Source organism: Callorhinus ursinus, unplaced genomic scaffold (assembly GCF_003265705.2).
Source record: "Callorhinus ursinus isolate GAN/ISIS: 27379988/994484 unplaced genomic scaffold, GSC_fseal_2.0 scaffold48, whole genome shotgun sequence".
Lineage (NCBI taxonomy): Eukaryota > Metazoa > Chordata > Mammalia > Carnivora > Otariidae > Callorhinus > Callorhinus ursinus.
The window spans coordinates 6,641,117-6,665,231 of NW_027397110.1; the positions used below are offsets into that span (position 1 = coordinate 6,641,117).

At 54.9% G+C, this 24,115-nt stretch overlaps 1 protein-coding gene and 1 long non-coding RNA gene across 4 annotated transcripts in view; one reads left to right on the forward strand and one right to left on the reverse strand.

Annotated features, from left to right (window-relative positions):
- Positions 1 to 15,392, reverse strand: part of SEPTIN3 (septin 3) — a 21,919-nt gene extending 6,527 nt beyond the window's left edge. Inside the window, exons 1-7 of one of the 3 annotated variants that reach the window (XM_025882113.2) lie at positions 14,057 to 15,392; positions 7,495 to 7,686; positions 4,450 to 4,578; positions 3,957 to 4,038; positions 2,841 to 2,978; positions 1,308 to 1,425; positions 388 to 483 (exon numbers count right to left, since the gene is read on the reverse strand). In XM_025882113.2, the coding sequence (XP_025737898.2) occupies positions 388 to 483; positions 1,308 to 1,425; positions 2,841 to 2,978; positions 3,957 to 4,038; positions 4,450 to 4,578; positions 7,495 to 7,686; positions 14,057 to 15,377 (2,076 nt within the window). In that variant the 5' untranslated portion in view covers positions 15,378 to 15,392. Of the gene's footprint in view, positions 1 to 387; positions 484 to 1,307; positions 1,426 to 2,840; positions 2,979 to 3,956; positions 4,039 to 4,449; positions 4,579 to 7,494; positions 7,687 to 11,908; positions 12,168 to 14,056 lie in introns of those variants that run through there. The other 2 variants (XM_025882116.2, XM_025882115.2) reach the window with 2 other exon arrangements.
- On the forward strand, positions 12,450 to 20,102 carry LOC141370860 (uncharacterized). Its single transcript, XR_012375308.1, has 4 exons — positions 12,450 to 13,139; positions 13,691 to 13,888; positions 19,626 to 19,720; positions 19,816 to 20,102. It is a non-coding gene; the product is annotated as an uncharacterized lncRNA (long non-coding RNA).
- Positions 20,103 to 24,115: the final 4,013 nt, after the last annotated feature.

The following is a 24,115-nucleotide window of genomic DNA, read 5'->3' on the forward strand; positions in this document are numbered from 1 at the left end:
TAACCTGACTTCTGCGCTTTATAGAGGGGAAACTGAGGCAGAGCTCTGACCCTAGAGCATAGACACCTTGGACCCCAGCCTGTTGCTCTTCCTACCCAGGCCCTTCCATCAACCACACCCTGGTTTTTCCAGGCCCTGTGGGGGAGGAAGAGGCTTTTGGGGTAGTCTGCGGATGGACGCGAACCTTGGCTTCCTGGATGCAGGGTTCACGGTCCTGGCCAGGGCCCTACTCCCCATCCTCTCCCATGTCACTTCTGGTCTGGGTCAGGCAAGGTGGGCAGACCGTATGAAAGGGGAAAAGTAGGTAGCAAAACAGAAGGGGCAGACGATCCATACCCCACTTGTGCTGAGGGCACTTGTGTGCTGAACAGAGCCCCAGGCACCCACCCGGATTTTGTCATTCTCTGTCTTGTCCTCCAAATCCTCATCAAATTCCTTCTGGGGGTAGAACTCAATGCCATTCACTTCGAGCTCCTTTCGAACCTAGGGGCGAGGAAGAGAAGCAAGGTAGCCAAGTGTCAGGATAATGGGGCGGGGGGAGCTGTACACGGGTGTGAGCATGTGTGTGTGCTGAAATCAGAGGGATGGATGCGGCCTTTGGTAATCTGGTCATCTCTGAACTCTGAGGCCCTGAGCAGCAGGAAGATCCTAATAAATGGGAGCCCCAGTCGTACAGCTGCTACAGCCCAGCCTGAGATGAGGAATAGTCTGGGGATGCAGCTTGCTCATCTCAGGATCCAGAAGCTTAGGGTTTAGACAAGCAGCACTACTGAGTATGTGCTCATGCTGCTATGTATCATATTCCAGGTCTGCCCTCTCTCAAAGCTCGACTAAAGTCTCACCTCCTCCAGGAAGCCATCCAGGAACTCCTAGTGGTCTACCTGATTGTAAGTTTCTCAAAGGCAGCAAATGTCTTTACACCTCCCTTGCAGGCCCCCACTTCTATCCCCGTGCATCCAGCACAGGGAGGAGCTTATAGAAGACACTAATAAAGACTGGAGGGCAGATGACTAATTAGTCTGGCCCCTCAAGCAATCTAACATCGAGGAGAGCTTTCTCAAGCCCATGGTGATCTGTGTATTCAGTGGTCTTCACCAGTACATTTGGAGGGTGGGAAGGAGGCAGCCTGAGGTTGTTAACGGCTCTTCACCATTGGTCAGCAGGTATGACCAGCCCAGCCTCTTCAATGGTTAAGTGGGAGCGGGGTGGGAAAGCAGAGATATAATGATCAAGGAGAGGACACAGCTCGGGCCAGAGGAGGGGAAGGAAGGGTGGAGGCAGGAAAAGGAGGAGAGAGGTCTTCTCACCCTTTGCTTGAATTCAGACTTCTCCTCCAGGGTCATGGTGTCAGCCTTAGCAATGACCGGGATGATGTTCACAACTTTGCTGAGGTGCTTCATGAACTCCAGATCGAGAGGTCGCAAGCTGGGGCCCAGAGAAGGCAGGCTGTCAGAGCCACCTTGCCCTCCCCCGGTCCGCCCCGGCCGCCACACCAGGGCCACCCTTGGGACGGAAGGACTAGACGGGGAACCTGGCTGAGGCCAAGGGGCGGCCCCGTCTCCTTCCTGACGCACTCCCAGCGCCTTACCGCCTCTTACCGCCTGTGGGACAGGCTGCGACTCTCTGCTCCCCCTCGGACCACCGTCTCCTTTTCTCTTCAAATCCTGCCCCTCCCGTAGCCCTGCTCAAACTGCTCCTTCAGGGCAGCATTCCTGACGTGGGACTCTTTTTCTCCTGGGAATAGTCGCGGACTGTTGTCTCGGCCTTTATGTCCCTTTAAGTCCTTGTGTCATGGTTACTCGTGTATCTTATTCTCCATATGGGGCAGCACTTTTTTTTTAAGTAATCTCCTTGCACAACGTGGGACTTGAACTCATGACCCCACCACCACCCCGATCGAGAGTCGTGTGCCCCACCGACGGAGCCAGCCGGGCGCCCCAGGACCGCACCTTTTGATGAGCCTTCTCCCAGCCCACACTTAGTCCTGCAGAGACCCAGCTGAGGGCCCAGGCCCTCCCCATCTGAGGGCCCCGCTCCCTCTAGGCTCTGGGGCTCCCATCTGGCTCCAGTTCCCAGTCCGGGCCACTTACTAAGTCAGGCTATCTGCTGGCTTGCTCTGACCTTGGGTCCACATTCTAGGGAGGAATAACGCTGATCTTTTTACTGAGTTCCTAGACCCCACCATCGAACACCTGCTGAGTACCTGGTTCTTCCAAAATTGGGGGCCCACCTTGCTCATGCCGTCCGCTCAGGAACTGAACTCTGGCCCAGCAGTCAGGTGTAGTAATAAGTTATGGAAGGTCACCTGCTTGCTCACCTAGATCTCTCCATCCCACGCTGGCACTCCCTGTTACGCGGCCCCATCTGCCACTCACAACCGACTTCCCTGCACACCTGCTCGTCGCCAGCCTTCATCCCTAGACACGCTGGGCTGCCCACCCATCAAATACCTACAGCTGGGTCCCTACCCCACCAAAACACCCACCTGATCCAGTAGCCCTGCCCTTCCCCGTTTCACTCTTGTTGCTGCCCACCGCCCCACCCCAGCTTTGTGCAAAGCAGGTATCTCCCGAACAGACGAGGAGCCCTCTGCACCCACATACAGGCTCCTCTCTGCTGGTACAGTTGTGCTAGAATGCCAGTGGGCAGCATGGGGACTGGGCTTGGTCAGCTTTCCTCTCCTGGTGAGAGAGTCAGATTGTCTTGGAGACATTGCGGGGGATCACAGGGCCCTGACAACTTTGGGGCCCATGCGGGGGGACTGGCTACCCACGACAGAACGGGCACAGGTGACACGAACCGGAGCGAGGCGCGGCCGTGGGGGAGGGACTGGTACGTACGAGTGCCCCGTGGGGGAGATGAAATAGAGGCAGCAATGGACACGAGTGTCCGGGATGCGTTTCTTCCTGGCGATGTTGACCTCCTCCTTCAGGAACTTCTCATACTGTTCATTGATGTACTTCTCAATGGGCTCCCAGCTGGGGGGGCGGGGGGATGGGAAGAAAGCAGATGGATGTCCCAGAAAGAAAGGCCTGTGGACCATTCTCCCTCAGGCCCTCACGGATGGCTTTCCTTGTTAAGCGAGGCCAAAACTCCCACGGGAACCTAGTCCTCTGAATGGGCCAGATGAATTGCAGCACCCCACCCTACCCCACCCTGGAAAGCGGCACACACTTTGCCCACCTCCATTCCTTATTAGCTAGGAGGCTCTGAGGAAGTCTCTGCCCCTCTCTGAGTACCAGTGGGTTCCTGGAGGGATTACGGATGACAAAGAACGGATGTACGGTACTTAACACAGCAACGGCATATAGAAAGTATTCAACATGGCAACAATGCATCAGCATGACTGTTGTCAATGCCATTGCTACCTTTCTCCTTTAAGGAGCATGCCTATGACCAGAGGAGAGGACAACCGGTCACCTTTCTAAGATTGTTCTAAGTTGTGTGGTTTGGCGGCCCTGCCCACGGGCGGCCGACTCTAGCTCCCTCACAGAGGAACCACGGTCTCCGTCCCTATCTGGGAGCAAATCCCTGCCTGGAACTTTCCATCTACATCCTTGGCGGGACGCTGACGGCCGCGTTGCTCTGTGAATTCCCAGAGGTGCTCTCCTCGTGGAAATTCCCCTCCGTCCTCTCTTCATGCAAGGTTATGACACTGCCCGCAGGCCAAGCTTGGCCACAGCCTTCCTGTGAGCCCCTATTTGTGCCACAGCTCCCCTTGTTCTGTCTGCCCTGCCCTGCTGCCACCTCCAGGCAATCCCACAGCCAAAATTCCCTCTGCACCGGCCCCCTCCTGGGCCTCTTCCCTCGCCTCCTTACAAAGCCCCCGTCGCCCATCCTTTAGCGCGCCTTCCCACTCAGCCCCTCGACATGAAGGGCGCAGCTGGTTCTCAAATGAATGAATCTGCACCATGTTCAGCGTCTTCAGGGCAGAAATCTCACAGGCAGACATATACCAGTTTTCATTGTTGATCTGGTCTCCAAAGCCCGGGGTGTCGATGACGGTCAGCTTCATTTTGACCCCGCCTTCCTCTATCACTGGGGGGTGAACAGAAAAGGCACCAGGGAAGTCACTCGTCGGGCCGATGCCGGCTACCCTGCTGCCTACCAGCCAGGGAGACCCAGGCTCCTTCCTTCCTCGGGACCAATTACTGGAAAAGTCAAGTTCAGGGTCTTCCCAACTTGGCAGCTCTGTTCATGCTGTTCCCCGCACCTAGCATGCCTTCCCTGCTTCTTGCTGCCTGAATCCCACCCGTGCTCTCCCATCCAGCTCAAGCCCCGTTTCTAATCCCCCCCTGTCTTTTCTAGACCAAGGAGTCGGCTCTACTCCGTTCTCTTCTGTCTTGAGATTGCTTTTCTTTTGTCTCATTCCCCCAGTAGGCCCGTCTCTCCCTCTCTGGCAGAGAGCCTTCTGACCAGTGGCCACTGGAGTCCCTGCCTGGTCCTCACCGTGCCCAACAGCTTTGATCTCCACCGTCTTGGGAATCTTTTCCTCCCGGTTCCAGCTGGAGGCCTTTCGGCTCACCTGGGATTTGAAGAGCGTGTTGACCAGCGTTGACTTGCCCAGTCCGCTCTGACCTGCCGCAAGACAGGAGGATGACACGGTGGGGAAGACCCGTGTCCACCTGCTGAGCCTGCCATCTCTCCCACGAGATTACAGAATTCTAGAGCCTCGATCCAGGCCACTTTACCACTCATGGTGGGTGGGGGGCAGAGGACTGAGTGGGAGAGCAAGCAGGTGGGAATGGTTCCCTGGTACCAGAGTGTTGGGTTCCACATTCTCTCCTTCCTGGAGCCCCAGGACCGTTGGGAGAGGGCACAACCTCTGCCTTTGTCTAGTGTAGCGATTTTTTGTTTTGTGCCTGCCGGACTTGAACTTTTAGTCTTTACTAATACTAAACTGAATGACAGAACTACTTTGCCCTCTGCTACTGCTTCAGTGCATCCGACATTTTCACATCTGTTAGCCAAATTTGCCTTTGAATCCCACAGCCCTGGGAATCCCATAGCAGAGCTCTCTTTATCCCCAGCTCAAGTGGTCGTAGAGATTGACTCCCACCTGACATAAAGTATGCGCAAGGTCACAGAACTAATAAATGCAAGACCAGGGCCTTGAACCCAAGGAACCTGGTTCTGTGTCCACTCTACTCTAGTGCTACAGTTAATACCTCATGCAGATAAACGCCCGAGAGGGCACTGAGAGAGGAGGGGGCAGCTGAGCGGGCAGGGCTGGTCTCTCACCTCCACTTCCCTCATGAGTGCGCCCTTTTGACCCGTCTTTTTCTTTTTTTGTATTGTATTTTTTTTTTTTTTTAAGTAGGCTCCTCTCCAAACATAGGGCTTGAACTTAGGACCCGGAGATCAAGAGTCACATGCTCTACCGACTGAGCCAGACGAGCGCCCCATTTTGAACTGTTTTATACAGGTCTACAGAATCTACAGAAGATTTCATTCCGAGGAGGAGTTCTGCAGCTAAAAGGCACTTGAAAACCACCGGCCCGAGCCATGCTTCTCAAACTTGTACCCGCATGAGGATTGCTCAAGCAGGCCCCACAACTGCTCAATGGCATCAATGTCACCTGGACCCTTGTAAGGAAATGCAAGATCCCAGGCCCTGCCTCAGCCCTATGATTCAGAATCTGCACTTTGACAGGACTCCCAGATGAATCACATGCACAGTAAAGTCAGAAGTTCTGGGCTAGAACATTCCTGTGGTATATTAGTGGGAGGACGAGGGCCTAAGGCTCCAGACCCAGCAGTGCTATCTCCCTGAACACCTGGGACTAGCCATGTTTTTGCTCCTCTAGTTTTTTTTACTGACAACTGATGGCAAGGGAGGGAACTGGATGAGACCAGGGATAGCAGACAAGGTGCATGTCTCATTCCAAATGATCAATCAGTAGTAGCCACCTAGGCCAATATGTTAAAAAGGCCACCTGTGGGCTCAGTCCCAGATGTGAGCCGTGACTGACCAGCAATATCGCTCCCTGTGGTGCTCCTGGGGAGAGAAGAAGCCTGCACAGCTTCTACTTGCTGTTCCTGGTCTGGCTATTTTCTGAGGTCATTTGCTCACTAAGTACCCTTGAATGCCAAGTGCTGTCCTAGAATTGGAGGTAGAGAGGCAAACAAGACATCACCTTTGCCCTCAAGAAGCCATTTAGTGTGAGGAAGACCAAAACACAAGCAGGCAGTTATGATATGTTGCCATAATCGCCATGAAAGAGGGAACCACAGGGTATTACGGCAGCAAACTGAAGTGAATGTAATCCAGTCTCTCTGGAATCAAAGAGGACTTCTAGGAAGAAACAACAACTAAGCTGAAACCTGCAGAGAAACTCTGAAAGACCCCTAAGAAGCTGGAATGGGGTTCTAGACAGAGGGAATGGCAGAGTCAAAGTCTCAGAGGCTGAAAAGAGCACAGCGAGTCCAGGGGAACTTACCACTGAGGAGTAGAATGCACCATGGTTAGTGGTAAGAGGTGAGTGGAGAGAGAGTACCAGGCCAGGCTAGGAACTTAAGCCCTTAAATCTACTGAAGGGTTTAAGTAGGATGGGTGACCTGATGAGTTCTGCAGGTTGGGAAAATTATTCAGTCACTGGTGAATAATGGTTTGAAACAGAAAGAAGACAGAGGACTGAGAGGGTCAATGCCACTCACAGGGTGGCCTGGGGCCATGGTCCTTGAACCATTTGCTACTCGTTCTTGAGATAAGAAATTTGCACCGGAAAGTAAGTTGACCACAACACTAAACACACTAGTTCAGCAGATTTTTTTTTTACAGCAAGACTTTCTAGATGATTTAAACTCCAGTCAGCTCCTAATCTTTGAGTAGCACTGAGTCAGGGGGCTGTGGCAATCCAGGTGGGAGCCCTAGCTTAGCTGAGAGTGGTCACAGTGGAGATGGAAAGAAGTGGGCAGACTTCAGAGAGATTTACAAGGGAAAACTGACAGGTCTTGATGGTTGATTGAATTGGGGAATAAGGGAGAAAGAAAGAAGATGCCCAGGTCCCTGTTTCAGCAACTGAGTGAATATCTCACTAATATCAGGCAAAGGTCCCTTCCTGCTCTTACATGCTGTAACATGGCAACACTACTTAGTGACCAATCAATGTCCTGCAAATTCTCTTTAAGCTTTCAAGCACTACAGAAGATCACAAGAAGACCACCCTCCCTCTGATACCAGTGGAGAAAGACACAGATGATTTCCCCACGCCACACACCTAAAAACTGGCTGAGCAGGGCTAAGAGGCTACCTGTGTCCACCCCACTGGTGTTGGGGCCAGGCTGACCATCCACCCAGAGTTCCCACCCCTGCATCAGCTAGTCTTCAGGAGAGAAGAGAATCAGGCTTTTGTGATCCACATAGTGAAATCTTTCCTCCTGGAAAGAGCTCATCCTAGGGAAAGCAGGGCTGAGGCCCATCCTAGGGAAAGAAACAGGATCCTCGGTTCTGTCCACCAGCATGGCTTCCAGTGACCCCATGGCCTTCCCTACCGACCACCATGATGTTGAAGTCGAAACCAGTCTTCATGGTCTTCTTGCGCATCTGCTCAATGATGGTGTCAATGCCGATGTAGCCCAGCAGGTTTGAGTTGATGCTGACGGGTTTCATGGGCACTGCCGGCTTAGGCCTGGGCTCAGGCACCAGCTCTGACATGGCTGCGTCCGTCCTGGCCTCTGGGAGCCCTGCAAAGCCAAGGTGGGAGAGGTGGGCTGGAGGAAAACAGAAGTCACGTGGAAGCCACAGTATTATTCTCTTGATACAGAATCACACAGAGTTGGGACTAGAAGGGACCTCAGGTGTCATCCAGTATGGGTCCCTCATTTCACAGATGGAGAGACTGAGGCCTGTGGGGGAAGGACTTCCCCAAAACACAGAGCAAGTCAGATGCCAGATCGGGATCAGTGCCCAGCCTCTCCAGCTGCTGGGGTGCTTTCTGGTGCACTCACCGCTCCAAAGCACATCTGTGTGTCTAATCCAAGGACTTATCCACCTTGGCCCTGTTGAGATTTGGGTCTGGATAATTATTGGAGGGGGGGTGTCCTGTGCACTGTAGGATGTTCAGTGGCCCCCCTGACCTCTACTAGATGCCAGTTGTGACAACCAAAAATATCTCTAGACAGTGCCCTGGGGGCAGCATAACCCTATGGAGAACCACTGATCTAAGAGATGTCTGGGGTTATTCTGACCTGAGTTCTGCCTCCTCAAAGAAAGGGCTAAGACCTTTTAGGATACTGGACTTAACATCTATTGACTGTCACTGACCTCAGTTGCTTTGTTTTTTAGAAGCAAATAGAGCTACCCCTCACACTGCAGGAGCATCATTCCTGCCCCCAGCCTCAGTGTCCCTCTTTTCCATGAGCACCACTACAAAGTAGGAGTGTCTATGCCTTGAGGATCCCCAGGCACCATCCTAGCCATAGTTTTAAATCTGTGGGAGGAATTAGTCTCTCCTTCTGACCAGACCAGTGCGGAGGGGATGAGACGCAATTGCACTGGGGCAGCCACTTGCCTAAGATGACATAGTGTGTTCTTGGGATGGGGGGTGGCAAAAGAAAGGGGGGGGCTAAGGTCAGAGCCTTTCCCTACTAGGTCTGGCAGATCACAGGCATGTTCACACACAAAGGAAATCTGTGCGTTTCCTCATGGGGCCAACGTCCCCCAGGGCAGGTTTCAGTATAGAGCAACTCCATTTTCCCATCCATAAAATGGGTGTGCGTGTGGTGAAGTGGAAGGAGCCTGGCCCTGCTGCTTCCTGAATGTGGGGACTTGGGCTCACCCCTGTGAGCCTACTTCCTCACCTGTAAACTGGCTATAGGAGCACGATTAAGGCTGTGGTAAGCATCACATGAGCTATGATGCCTGGAAGCACCCGGCATACCCCTCACATTTCCAGACTCTCTTGCCCCCACACCCCTGTCAAGTTCACCAGCTTGTCCGGAGGGCAAATGAGGCGGGGCGTGTGCAAGCGATGCTAATTACAGAGCAGAGTTATTGGACTCAACGCTCTCTCAAGGACCCCTTCCAGCTTTGCCGTTCTGGAATCCTGTGGTTCCTGCAGAGTGTCAGGCTCCCAGGGAGAATTGATGGAGCAGCAGATGGGCAAGAGGGGGAGGGGACAGGAGTGTCTCCCTCCCCCACCCCCAGACTCAGCCAGGAGTCTGTTCTTGTACCGCCACCACCTGGTCCTGCCACCGGTCCTGGCAAGACTCTCTCTCCTGATGGGAAACTGTTCTTTCCTTGTCACTCCCAGGCAAAGCCAAATCGGACGAAGCCTCGGGACCTCCCCAGGGCCTGGCGTGCCTCCCTCCTGCTTCCCAGGAAGCTGTTGCCAGCCAGCCGGCTCAAGGCGGCTGCAAGATTGGCTAGGGGGGCCCTGCAGCAGCTGACTCTCACAGCCTGGCCTGCTCCTCCACTCTCTGCACGTGGCTCCCGGGCCCCACTCAGCCCACCTGCACCGGGGGCCATGCCCCATTTTCCCTGCCCAGCTGCTGCCACAGCTGGCCCAGGCCACTTCCCTCATGCCTCACAGTCACGCCTGCTTGTTCTCACAAACCATGTTGTGAGATAGATCCACGGGAGTGGGGGGTGTCATATACTATTTTACAGACTTGGAAAGTGAGTCTTGTATTTATTTTCGGGAGATTTTGTTGGTATCCTTATAATGGGTGTGCCCTCACTATGGCCAGCTCAGCTCTAGCCCATCGATAGCTGCATCCTCAAAGAGCGTTCCCAAAAGACAGACACTGGTTGCAAGAAGGGGGCTGCCCACTAGATTCCCAGGCAACTTCTAGGACCAGCAAGCACCTCCTAGCACCCATGCACATACTGCGTGGAGCATCTACCGGCAAGTCACCTCTCCCAACCCTATGCCAATTGCATGCCAGCCACATGCTAACAGCAACCACCCGTCAGCCATGAGCACTGCAAACGTGCAGCAGGTCACTATGTCATGACCTCTGCTGGACGACCCTTGCCCACTCCAGCCCCTGGCTGACCCCTACTCCTCCTTCACCATTCAGCTCAAGGCCTACCTCTAGAAAAGCCTCTGCTTTCCCACCTGATATGAGCCCCTCTTCTTAGTACCTTGTTCGCATCACGTTCATTTCTTCGCTCCATTCTTTCCAGGACATTTCATGTGCTGCCAAATCTCGGAAGCCCACTCCAGCCAACGCGCTAGACTTGATGCCAAAGATACTTTTGGACCCCAAACAAGGTCCTCGCCCCCAAGGTCCACTGTGTGGTGAGGGTGACTGACAAGTACATAACAATTTCCAGGGCACAGGACGATGCTGCTCTGGAGTGGAATTCTGTAGCTCTGTCCCCTGCCCAGACAGCAACCCTGTTCCTACCCTGCCAACCCCAGATGGGCAGCTGGCCCAGGCTTAACTCCCAGCTGGATGACCCCTGTGAGCCTCAGTTTTCTCCTCAGGAAAATGGGCACAGTACCTACGTTGCTGGGTTGCTGTGAAGGTTATACAAAAGCATGGAGATAAATTACCTGGCACTGAACGTATGCCCATCCTTCTTCAGGGAAGGGGCCATGTCTCATTGATCTCTGTGCCCCATTGAACCTAGCATAACACAGGCACTCAGCAATGGATGGATGGATGATAGATGGACAGACGCCTCGCAGGGGGGCAGATGTCAATGGATGGATGGATGGATGGATGGACGGAAGGACACCTCGCACAGAGGCAGATGTCACTTTAGAACCATCACCTTTCTTCTCCCTCACGGGCTGCTCCCTTTGCAGAGCAGCTGACCCCCACCCAGCAAATGGCTCATGTGTAGGCCACAGTCAAGGGAGCAGACTCTGTTAAGACAGACCCTCTCCCTCCCTGCAACAGGGATGGGATGGGGGTTCCCTAAGGGTGGGAAGAGCTAAGGATGAAGGTCAGAGCAGGATATAGCTCAAGTGCCATCCTGCCTAGATGGTCCTTTGGGGTCCTCCTAAGCTCCCAGCTCTCCCAGGGTTTCTAGAGAGGAGGGGGATCTGTCAGCCACACCCCCTACCAGGGGCCACCTGCCCCATCAACGCTCTAGGGAGAGGCAATGTCCACCTGCCTCAGCTCTAGCTGAATCCCCCACAGAAACAGCATCCCCCTCCCTGTGCCAAGCAAGGACCCCAGTGCTTTCTTTTACACAGGCAAATGAATGGCTTTGTCTTTGTTTGGCCCAGGGACCCCACCCCTCCGTTGGGAAGGTGGCAGCAGGGGGAGGGGATCTTTCCAGAAGAGCACCTGCCTCCTTGGCTCAGTGAGGGGTAGGGGTGGGAGGGGTCTCTTCCTCCCTCCCAGCGCTGGAGATCGTCCCCTGCTCCCAGCCCTAGCAGCCTTCAAGACTCCGCCCCCACCCGCAGAGGCAATTCCAGACCACCGCAGCTCCAGCCCCGTTCCCAGAAAACGAATCACAGAAGACATCTCGGTCCTTTCCTATTCACAGTTGCAAAGGGCCCTGGGACACCCCCTTCCCCCATCCCAGTCCTCTGGAGGCCAATGAGTTCCCTTGGAGACCACCAGCTGGTGCCTGTCTCAGTGTGCGCCTGTGTGGGGGGGAAGGGGCCTATGTGTCAGCGCACAGGTCTCTTATCTGGCTGTAGGTGGCCCTGATACCTGTGCGTGGTGTGCATGTGTGTGCGTGTCTTGGTGTGCTCTAGCGTGGGGCTTCCTGTGCGCATCTGGGTCCCTGCCTGTATGTCCGTGGGCCTCTGGAACTCCCCGCGATCCCGTGTGTGCATTTCTCCCGGCATGTGTATCTTGGGGTGTGTGCGTGTGTCCGTGCATATGTCACCGCGCGTGGGCTCCTCGGCGCAGCAACCCTCCCTCTGGTTAGCACCTCCGGCCGGGCTTTTCGGGGCCGCATCCTCCTCCCAGCGGGCGCCGGTGGCCCGGCCAGCCGCCCTACCTTTGGACATGAATCCTCCTTTGTCTCTGTTCCTCCGGGGAGATGCTCAGGGCGTGGGGCTGCAAGGCGGAGCCGGGCGCGGGCTCCTTCTGGGCAGAGCGGCCCCTGTAGCCGGGCCTCGCCCCTCCGCGCTCTCCGCCCACCCGCCCGGCCCGCGGCCCGGCCGCGCCGCCCCTGCGCCCCGCGCCGCCGCGCCCGCCCGGGACCTCGCTTCGGCTTGCTCGGCGCCGCTGCCCCTGCCCGCGCGCACAGATGCCGCCGCCGCCGCCGCTGCCACCCGCACCACGTGACCCGCGCGCCTGCCGGCCCCGCCGAGGGCCCCTCCCCCTCCCACGGCGCCCGCGCCCGCACCCGCTCTCCGCCCGCCCGCACGCGGGAGCGGGTACCCGGTCCCGGCTGCAGGCGGCCCGGGAGGCGCGCGGGGGCGCTGTGCCTGCAGCTCGGGATGCCGGGCCGGGGGGGGGGGGGCGGGGTAGGGAGGTGCCCGCATCCCAGTCTCGATCCCTGCCCGCCCCCCCATCCCACTCCCCGCCTCTTACCCTTCAAGCCTGGGCGGGGCGGGGGGCGCCGGGGACCGATGGCAGCCGCTAGTGCGGTGCGCGCGCGAGTCACGCGGTGGTGGGGATGTTGAGCGGGCTCAGCGGGCTTCTGCCCAGGCGCGGGTGCCTGCGGAGCCCTGAGTCAGGGGCCCGCGTTCCAGGCCTGGCTTCTGGAGGATGAGCCCTATGACCTTGAGCTGATCAGGAACTTTCCTGAGCCTCAATTTACCCGTCAGAAAAAACGTTCATGCATTCAGTCAACATTAATGGACAGTGCATTGCCAGGCCCTGGGGGCACAGGGATGGGGATGACCACTCTAGGCCTTGTGGGGGAGACAGCTGGACCGTCCTAATGTAGGGGACTGGGGTGTGCATAGGGTACTCGAGTGCTGAGGGGTGGGCATCCTGGGGAGAGAGGGATTTGGGAAGAGTTCACGGGGAAGCTGAGGGCCAAGACGGAAAGGCAGATGGTGGTGGGAGGGAAGAGGGGAAGGGCGCTCTGTGGACAGGGGCAGCAGAGGTGAGCAGACCCAGACGGGAGAGCCCCATGGTGCTGGTGGACAACTCATAGCTCCTGATGCAGCAGCAGCAGCAGCAGAGAAAATTCCAGATGGAAATATAGAGCTAGAGGCTGGAGAAGATCAAAGTCTTGAAAGCTGGGCTAAGGAGCTGGACTTTGAGGGAAGCCAGTGGTGAGTCACCAGTGACTGTTAGCAGAAAGTGCCACCATCAAATATGTGAGTCCCTGTGGCAGCTGCGTGGAGGACAGAGAGCCCCCATCCCGGGAGTGGGGGGGGAGGGGGGGGCTGTGGCATGGCAAGGGCAGAGGGTCAAAGAGGAGGGCACAGCCAGCCAAGTGCTGAGGGGGTAGATCAACAGAGTTGGAAATAGACTGGTTGGGATGAAAGAGAGTGAAAGACGAGGAAAAGGAAGAAACCCAGGTTTCTCCGAGACCGAATGAACTTCTAGTCCTTACGTTGACTTATTTATAGTTCTATATAGGACTTCTATACATACAAGTCTCCAACTTACCTTTCAGGACTAAAGGGCCGGGGGTGGGGAACTAAGGAAGAGCAGATCAGGTGGGGCACCTTTCAAGTAACAGATATCCTCCCAAAAGGCTGAATGTGCATGATTTAGAAGGTCTCGGGTGAGGCCGCTACGCATATCTAGAGAAGCACCATAGTGATGGCTGTTGGACAAATCACCACTTACTGACGTGCTGGTCTGTATTTTCATGCAGGTGGTTTGCTTTTAAAGCTGGACCCACCTGTAGATCACCTGATTACTCCAGCTCTTCAGGGACCAAAGAACCAACCATGGAAGATGCTAAAGGAAGGACTCCGCATAATTGCTCCTCCACAAGTCACCCCTGGAAACTTTCCTTCTGGTGACTTCCCTCAACCCCACCTCTGACTGGCAGGTTGGGACCCAACTCAGGGTACGTCCCCTGTGCCCTGCCCCTCAATTTTATTCCCTTTTCCCTCAGCACATTCACTTCTGACCTTACAGTCCTGCCTCCCTTGCCCAACCTATTCATCTCCAGGCCAATACACCCTGGCCCCCCACAGCAGCCCAGTACATCCCCAGCCAAGCTCTTTGCATTTACCTTTGGTTTCTCTGGCTCGGTCCAGCATGCGGGGCTCTGCGGGCCAGTCTGTGGCAGCATCTGTAAGAGCATGGTCCCACGCTGGGGCTGTGCTTCCGCTTGGCATCAGTGGGTACGTGGCTGATATGGTCAGGTTAATGACTCTGTCCAGTGTGATCTCCCCCATGGCTGTGCCCAGCTTGCTTGTGTCCAAAGCCACAGAATCTGTAGTTCTGTCCAGCTTGGCTGTATTTGCTCTAGCCAAAGCCCTGGCTGTGTCTCTCCTGGCTGGGCCCAGCTTGACTGGGTCTGGTACCACCAAGTCCACGGCTGTAACCTCTGTGGTCAGACCTGACTTGGCTGGGCCTCCTGTAGCTGTGGCTCTGCCCAGCTTGTCTGGCTCCGGGGTTGCCAAATCCATGACCACGCCCGGCTTGGTTGGGCCTGCTGTAGCAAAGTCCATGGCTGTGTCCAGCTTGGTACCTAGAGCAGGCAACTCTATGCCTGTATCCAGTCTGGATGTGCTTGGTGTGGCCGGATGGGCAGTCAAGTTAGGTCTGTTCGTGACCATTGTGGTTAAACGTCTGGCTGTGCCTAGCCTGGTTGTGTCCAGAGGAGCCAAAGCCATGGCTGTCGCAGGACCCATGGTAGAAGTGTCCCTTTGGAGATTCAGCCGGGGTCTCGGGATACCCCTGGACCGGGGCTTGCTTCTTCCTGGAGAAGCTCTGGTAGTCACATGGGCGGTCCCTGGGACAGAATGCTTCTGACCTACCGAGCCTGGCCCTGCAGGGCCTGGTGATTTCCGGGCTAACCGGGATTGAAACGGTAGGGCCAGGTAGGAACTCACCAGAGGCTTCTCCACTATGGGCATCCTGCTGGGTTTGGACAGACCTGGGTTCCCTGGACCCTCAGAGTGGACTCTGCTCCCCGGCACTAGAGTCACCGATTGTGAGCCTGGGCTGGGCAGCCCACCTCCTCCATGGGTGGCAGCCTCCTTGCCCGGGGTGGGCAGCTCTTCCCAGTGAGAAGGTAGGGGACCCAGGGGCCATGCCTGGCTGTTCTGACGGAGCGTTAAGGAGATGGAGCTGAGCTTCCGGGGCACGGTCTCCTGTAGGGGCACACCCCGGGCCCTGGCTCCAGGGCCTGGTCTGCTGGAAGCCTGTGGGATATGGCTTTGAGGAAAGGCATCCAGACGGATGGTTTTCCTGAGGACAGGGATGAGGGGAGACACCCCTCCAGGGAGCTTTGAGGGGCGGGCAGGGTGCCCCAGCAGGTAGCTGTGGGAGAGGGAGGCTCCAGGGCTCGGGGCTCCATGCTGCTGCCTCTCAAAATTGTGATCCATCCAGGTCTTCCGTCTTCCCCTGAGGCAATCAACAGAGAGAAGGGGCCAAGCGGGGGTGAGGTGCTCAGCTTGCATTGCTTTGATTCCTAGTTAATAAAGAGCATGAAAACCTCTTTGCCAAGTAGCAAATTAATTTTTAGTTGTCAGTGTTTAACAGGGTCTTATAAAACAAAACAGTATTTTAAAATGCAAAATATTTAACTCCTATGAAATGTTACGGAGTAGTTGTCCATTAAAGCATGATCTATCATTTTAATGTTATGCAGTCAGTAAGATAGAAAATAGTTTTAAAAATTGTTCACTTTATAATTGAAATGGAAAAAAATAGCTAAATATATATATATAAAGCTTAATTTCTAAATATACTTTTTCTAACAGTGAGAAAACAGAAATATATTGCAAGAAATATATTTATAAGAAAACTTGTAATATATCAAGATATAAAATTGTGGGATCCTCAATGGCTTGAGCTTTATCCTAGTTATCAAAAACACAAATGCCTAGAAGTCAGGGGTGCCTGGCTGGCTCAGTCGGTAGAACATGCAACTCTTGATCTTAGAGTTTCAAGTTCAAATCCCCCATTAGGCATGAGAGTTACTTAAAAAAAAAAAAAAAAAAAAGCACTGCCAGGTCTGAAGGCGCCTTGTTCAGGGACCCCTGCAGGAGGGCAGTGGTTATTGGAAGGCTGTCTGCCTCTGTCTTTTCCAGAAGGTGCTAGAGGGCTCTGGGTTCCCACCCACAGCAGCCAAAATAGGAGCTCAGGCATCCAGGTGGGAGGCCAAGGGATGACCAGTTTGGCTTGGAAACAGCGTCTGCCTCTGGGGCTTCTGCCCAGAACCAGGAAAGAGCCCTGGGCTGGCCGGCTGCTGGAGTCAGAATTAGCTGGAGCTGAAGAGGCCGAGGTGAAGGGAAGGCTCGGGAAGAGAGGTAACAAGGGCTCGCGGTGAACAAGCCACAGTCCCTGCCCCTGGGGAACCTGCCATCTCCAGTGGTGCCAGGCGGTGAAGCAGGTACGGCTAAGCCGGACGTGGGGGTGGCCGCAGAGGAGGACGGCTGGACCAGAGGCTGGGGCAGTTCCCTCAGAAGGCCCAAAGGTGAGGGCGTGGTATCTTCCTGAAAATCAACTGCGGGACTCCTAGGCTGAATGGGGGGTGGGGGTGGGGCGGCGTAAGGCCACAGGTGCAGTGATCAGGCCCAGGCCAGGCCACAATGATGCTCGACCCTGGAAGATGACCTGCTCAGATCTGCTGGTGGGAACAGTCACTCCCGTCCCGTGTGACAGAGGGATCAGTGGGAAACAGAAGTGGAGGTAAGGAGAGGGGCAGGGCCACCATTGAAACTCCATGGCTGGGGGTGGAGCTGGAGAAGGCTGCCCAGCACAGCGGTAGAAGCAACAGACCACCTGGGAGGTGGGGAGAGGTGGGGGTCAAGGGCTCTGGCTGGTAGTCTGTGAGGATGAGCCATCCCCCAAGGTGGGCTCCAAGGCCCCCGGATGGCCAGCTGGTTCACACTCTGGGCTCCATATAATTTACCCGCTGGGCCGAAATTGTTCGTGTTGCTTTCAACACAGCAGGCTGGGCAGGCCGGGGCTGGTAGGAAGGGTTCTCGGGAGAGGGCCTGACCCTAAAGCCAGGTCCCTAAGGTCTGGAGCAAGGGGTCTTCACGGTGACACCTCAGCCCCTCTCCAGCCACACGTTTGTACCCAAGACTGTGCCAGCCTGCATCACCCCCCACTTAGCATATCCCTACAGCCCTACTCTCCTGGCCTTATTCACAACCATGGACACCTGGGCGCATGCAGGTTTACCCTGGCACTTAGCCACAAACATCTACCCTCAGTGTGCACGCCCACCCAGAGAGAGCAAGCCTGAGGATAGGATCTCTGAGATACACTGGTTCCCATGTCACCAGACCCCATTCCCTCACTGAGCCTATACTCCTGTCATCTATCCCTGGTCCTATCACACACACACACACACACACACACACACACAAATCCCCACCTACCTTGATCAGAGAACAAGAAAAGTCCAGTGCTCCTCAGTCTGGGAAGCCCTCCTCTGTGCCCAGAGGGCCACTGTGACCAGCTCAGGGCCTTCTTCCCTCTGGTCCCCTCGTGGGCCTCCACTCAGCCTCCAGGCCATCGTCCCCAGGCCTAGGGCCCAGCCCTCTCCTGACCTGTCCCACCAGCTACATCCCCAGCTGGGCCGGGCTCTGGGGCAGGGAGGGGCTGGCTTCTCAGCAGTGGGCGTCCATGAATGGCTGCTCTGAGCCTCTGGAATCCCGAAGGGCCTGGGGAGGCTCCTAATGGCCAGGCTGGGCTGCCCTGGACTCAAGGCCACCTTGGGGGTAAAGCGGTGCCCTGCTGCCTGCCCTCCCCAAATCTACTCTGTCTCCCACAGACTCTGACCCCTGAGAGATGTCTCCAGTAAGATTAAGGGTACTCCAAATACAGCCACGCTCTGGTGGTCCAGGCACCACCCTCATTTCCCTCGGCATTGCCCCCTCACCCTGTTTAGCTCTGTGATTCTTAGCCATCTTGTCCACCCACCTGAGGTCTTGTAGGGGGCAAGCTGGAGTCCCTGGAAGCTGCTTCAACAACGATTCCCTGAGCCCCTCCTCACTCAAGCTGGACCCAGGTCCTGAGGACGTGAAGATGACCCAGCCCTGAGGCCAGGAGACCCATCCTGTGGGCTGGGTGTCCTCCTCTGCCTTGTCACTGCAATAGTAATAACAACCGTGCTAATCATAGCTGCCATTTACGGGACACTTACTATATGTCAGACACCGCGCAGGGGCTGGGAAGGAGCTCAGAGGCTGCTCAGGAAGATGGGTATGTGAACAGGTCCTTACAGTAATATGGCAGCGACAGTACAGGACATCCTTCGAGCATCCCTCGGAGCCAGGAACTAGGCTAAACCCACTCTCGGCATCTTCTGTGGTCTTCGCCTTGTCACCTGCTTTTGACTGATGAGCACACTGCAGCCCACACCACGCTGTGTGGTCTGGTCGATTTTCTCGGGGATTGCTCTCCTTAGTGAGTGAGCTTCTGGAGCCGTGCTGGCCAATAGAACATTCTACGATAATGGAAATGTTCTATATCTGTGCCATCCAATGTGACAGCCACTAGCCACGGGGGTGCTTATTTTCTCTGGGTCCTAGGCCCTGGCAAGCATCAGCCTCATAAGTTTCTGTTAGACTGAATGAATGAATGAATGGATGGATGGATGGATGGATGGATGAGTGATGAATGAAATGATTGAGTGAATGGTGACCATGTGGACCTCCGACCTTCTCTTCTTCATCCATGCTCTCCCTTTTTGACCTTTAAGTTTTCAAACTTGGCTGCGCTCTCGTTACCGGGGCAACACCTGCTGGAAGCCCCCTGGGTCGGGGAGGGGAGCCATCTGGAGTTCCTCCCCCTTCCCTTCTTGCTCCGAGGACCAGCGCAGTTGGAGGAAGAATACAGGAGGCTGGGGGAGGGGACAGCACTGGTCTGCCCGGACAGATTGGGTAGGGGGAGACTTTACTGGTCACCCCCACTGGATTGCATCATCTCTGAGATGAGGAAGCCCTGAGCAGGAGTCAGGAGTCCTGGATTCTCTCTCCCACTTTGGCAAACGAGTCATTATACAGCTTCTATCAGATCACTTGCCCTTCTGGGCCTCAGTTGCCTTTGCAATAGGTCCCTGGTGCCTTCACTTGGGCTCTTCTAGCTTAAAGATCTAGATAGAATTCCTCCATCTGGCTCCCTGCCAGGCTGTTAAGGACTTGAGAGTCAGGCATGAGTCTGGTTCATGTCTGTATCCCCCAGGCCCATCTGCCCTGCTCTGTCCTCCAGGGTTGGGGGAGCCTGGAAGACCCTGCCTGCCCAGTAATTACAGCCTGGGCTCAGCTGCCCTCTAGTGGTCCAAAGTGTCAATGACCTCATGTCTGCAGGGCTGTTCTTTCTCCACAAAGGAACGATCCACAGGCCTGCAAGTAGCCTCAGAGAACAGACTTTGACCCAAGCAAAAAAAAATCACTGGGGTGGCCTCCCAGACAGGTGGCGCAGGCTCTAGAATCTCCATCTTGGGTTTGTTACAACTGTGTAATTTTGAACAGGTCACCAGGTCTCCGAGCTCCAGTTTCTTCACCTGTAAAAATGGGAGTTATATCAGTCAGGATGGGTTAAATTATACTGCAATAACAATTCCAAAATCCCAGCGGCTTAGAACAACAAAGATTTACTTCTCCTTCATTTCTCAGGTCCACTGTAGTTTGGATCCATGGAGGCTCTGCTCCGTGTCATCTTCAGTCTGGGACCCAGGCTCATGGGGCAGCCACCACCTGGAGCCTTGCAGGTCATTGCGGCAGAGGGAAGGAGGGAGTGGTGAAGTGTGCACTAGCTATAAAATGCTTTGGCTGGGACTCACTTCTTTTTTTTTTTTTTAAGCAGGGCCCAACTCGGGGCCCAAACTCATGACCCTGAGATCAAGACCTGAACCGAGATCGAGAGTCGGACGCTTAACCGCCTGAGCCACCCAGACACCCCTGGCCTGCACTCAATTCTGATCACAGCTCACTGGCAAGAATTAGTCACATGGCCCCACCCACACAAGGAGGTAGGGAACTTAACCCTCCTGGGTGTGAGAGCTGAAGAGCCAGATAGTTGATGAACAGGACTGATGACCCACTTGTGTGGCTGTAGAAATACAGTGAGAAGTGCAATGAACTCAATCCATGCTAGCCATTAAAACTGTTGCCTTGTCATGCTGGTTCCCTTTTTTCTTTGCCCTCATGATTTCCTGTGACTTCCGCCTCAGCTCCACCTGTTTCCAGCTGCAGATAAGAGGGAAGCGAACTTGCCAAGATTCACACAATGAACCCATGGCTGGGCATCCAGGTGTCCAAATTCTGAGCCCCTCCTACTGTAGGGGGCGGAGGAGAAGGGGCTTTGCCCACCGAGGTTCTCTAAGAGGGTTGATTGACACTGTGATGGTCTTTTGAGGGAGCCTGAAGCCTCTGCCCTCCTCCCAAAGCTGGTCTCTGGCCTTTCCAAGCCCTTCCTGCCCCGCCAGAGTGGAGAGCCGAGGGGGTGGAACAATGAGAAGCCTGTGCCGCCCCCTGGGGCCAGAGTCCGAACATTGCAACCATTCCTACGCAGGGACCCTGCACATTCCCGCCTCCTGTCCTGTTCTGGGCCTGGCCCAGACACACCCACTACATCCTGACAGCTCCCAGATGGTGGGAAAGGAAAGCTCTCGGGACTCCGCAAAACATCCCAAAGCATTTAAAAACCTGCACAACAGTCCCCCTGCCCCCCCCCGGCCCCCAGGAAGCCTCTAAGCCTTTCTAAAATCTTAGTATCTAAGCAGATGGGTGGCTCCTGGCAAGACTTCCAAAGAGACCAGCACATTCATCCAATAAGCGTGCTTTCACGGAGGCCCTGCCCAGTGCCAGGCAGGCTGTGGGCTGAGATGAGGAGATGCCACTGATGCTCTCCACAGACACATAAACAAAATCATGGCACAAGATTAGGGCTGTAATGGGGAAAGCTGCTGGTGGGATCACGGAGGGCTTCCTGGAGGAGGTAGCAACTGGAAAGTCATCAGATTCTCTCCCTGGATCTAAGCCTTATGTGAAAAACCACCTTCTGGTCATTCAGTCTCCCCACCGTGACCACCACTCACTGATATTCTAGGTTTCAACCTCACGACACCCCTCACACTTTTCAGAAAGGACTGGGTTCCCCCTAGCCTCCATGGCTCTGCACTTGCTGACTGCCCTTCCCCTTACAGGGAAAACTCTTACTCGGTCTTCAAAACCTAGCTGAGTTGTTATGTCCTCCAGGAAGCTTTCCTTGACAAACCCCCACCCCAAGAGTCTTTGGTTCTGTTTCCAGTTTCTCGCACAGCTCCTTGCCGCAATGACGCTTCTGTCATCTGTTTACACATCTGTCCCGTCTCCGGTTTGTGAGCTCTTTTGATTCAGAGACTCTGTCTTCTTTGTCATTGCTTTCTTGGTGCCAGGCCTTGTGCTGGGTAGAGCAGTATGTGACATGCTTCCGTGGGGCTCGGGAGGTCAGCTGTAGGATGCACAGCATTTATACGGTGCTTACTTCCCAACTAGCTTCACAACCCGGGGCGGCAGGCAGGGCAGGAGTGATACGGAAACAACGGGCCGTCTATGGAAAACCTGCCATGAGCTGAGCACCATGCCAGGCACTGGCAGGGGACATTTATCTGGGCTTCAATCAGCTGTGATTCTCAGTGCCTGGCACACAGAAATGTTGGGTGAATTCCGACGTGTGTCTGGGAGCTAAGGAAGCTTGACCAGTTTTCTAGGATTTACTATCGTCAGGTCCTGACCCCAGGTTGCTCCCAGTACAGCCCTCTGGCATGCCTTGGCAGATGGAAGAATCTGTCTTCGTGGGCAATGGCCTATTTCTGTAAGCTCTGCTGTCTGAGTCAATCCTCCCCCTTGTCCAAAAAATGCCGAGGATGCAGTCTGTTGTGTTAACGTCCCACTTGAGACATTTCTTTCAGTATCTAGAACCAGAAATTCGTCTTTCACCAAGAGTCAATCTCTCCCCCTTCTATCACATAACAAGAATAAAATGACCTCTTAGTGTGTGCTCTTTTCCTCTGGCTGCCGGGAAGCTCAGAGACAAATAATAGTATCACAGGGAGGAATCAGTCAGAGCATTTCCTTCTCGCCCCCATGTACGTGGCTTCTTTTTTTTTTTTTTTTAATAGAAAGGTTAGTTTTTTTTTTTAAGATTTATTTATTTATTTATTTATTTGAGAGAGAGAATGAGATAGAGAGAGAGAGAGAGAGCATGAGATCCAAGAGGGTCAGAGGGAGAAGCAGACTCCCCGCTGAGCAGGGAGCCTGATGCAGGACTTGATCCCAGGACTCCAGGATCATGACCTGAGCCGAAGGCAGTCGCTTAACCAACTGAGCCACCCAGGCGCCCTTAGCCACCCAGGCGCCCACGTGGCTTCTTTAATTGAAACTTTCCTGTGTTCTTTATGGGAAGAGCAGGCGTAAATACGCTTTATGTGAGAAGCTGTGGGAACTGGGAAAGGGCCCAGGTTTAAGCAGAAGGCTGGCGAGAACCCCTTGCTCTCTCTGAGCCCCAGGCTTCTCCTTGGCAGCCCCTGGATGAGAAGCTCTGCTGCTTTCCTCGTGCGGAGGCAGCTCTCCCATGAGGAGGACTGGCCACGGCCCAAGCCTCAGGGAGGGTCACGGTCAACACCCTCCCTGCTGAGGTTACGCGTTCATAACCTTGAACACTTTCACACTTCCAATCCAGTGTGGCCAGAAGCTTTATTTTTAAAGAGGAGTCAGAAAAAGAGATTTCTCATGTGAAATCTCCTGACTTAGAAATGTTGCCAATTAATTTTCATTTTTTCCCCCAAAATGCTGTGTTGGACAAACCAAACTTGGCTGCAGGCCAGATTTAGCCTGAGGCCCCTTCAGGCTCAGCCAGTCCAGCGTCCGGGTGGCCTGGGTGGGTTACTTCTCTCCATATTTGTTTCCTCCTCTGTAATATAACGTCCTCAGTCCCTCTATTTTCCTCCCAGCACCTGTTCCCTCCTTTAGGCAACTGCCCCTGCCCACACCCCACCTCCTCGGACCATGGCTGTCTCCGTCCCTGGCTCCAGTGGTGGGTACCAGAGCTGCCTGGCAATGGGGCACCCCATGCCCTGAGCCCAGGGGCTCTGGTGGGGGGGGCAATGGGAGTCCATCCCCTGAGCTTTTGCTGGAACAAGATGCCTGCTCCCCTCTGAAATCAAGGTACTAAGGGCTGTGGGAGCCTAGGACTGCCAGGGGAACTTGACCACCACGTGGGGAAAGTCTGCCTGGGAATGTAGCCCACACAAAGGAAACCAGGACTGAGGGAGACAGACAGACAGACAGACAGAGAGATGGCAGGTCCTGGTGACATCCTTGAGCACCAGGGTCCAGCCAAGCCTGAGTCTCAACCCAAACCCTTTTATTCCAGCTGATCTTCCTTTGGCGTCTTGGGCCTGGGCCAGGCTAGGGTGAGGCCAGAGAGGCCTCGAGGGCACAGAATTGAAGGAGGCACTTCAGTGTGAGCCCGAGGTGCCTCTCTGGCCTCACCCTAGCCTGGCCCTGCAACCCAGGCTATGCAAGACCTGGGTTTGCCCCATGGAGGAAGAGCAGCCCCAGCCCTCCAGGTGAGAGGAAGCAGCTGTTGCCTGCCCTCATTCCTTAAATGGGACATGTGCCAGAGCGAACCCTGCTCTGGAGTCAGGAGATCTGGTCCAAATCTCAGCCCGCTGCCCCGCATCCTCGGCTAACCCCTAAGACAATAGAATGGTACTTACGAGTGTCCCTGTGTTCTCCCTCTCTCAAGGAGGCGGACTTCTTAAATGGTCACACAGCCACCCAGCTAAAGAATATACTTCCCAGGGGCGCCTGGGCAGCTCAGTCGGTTAAGCATCTGCCTTCAGCTCAGGTCATGATCTCGGAATCCTAGAATCAGGCTTCCTGCTCAGCGGGGAGTCTGCTTCTCCCCCTGCCTCTGCCCCTCCCTCGGGCTTGTTCTCTGTCTCTCTCTTTCTCTGTCTCAAATAAATAAATAAAATCTTAAAAAAAAAATAAAAATAGGGGCGCCTGGGTGGCTCAGTCGTTCAGCGTCTGCCTTCGGCTCGGGTCATGATCCCAGGGTCCTGGGATCGAGCCCCGCATCGGGCTCCCTGCTCAGCGGGAAGCCTGCTTCTCCCTCT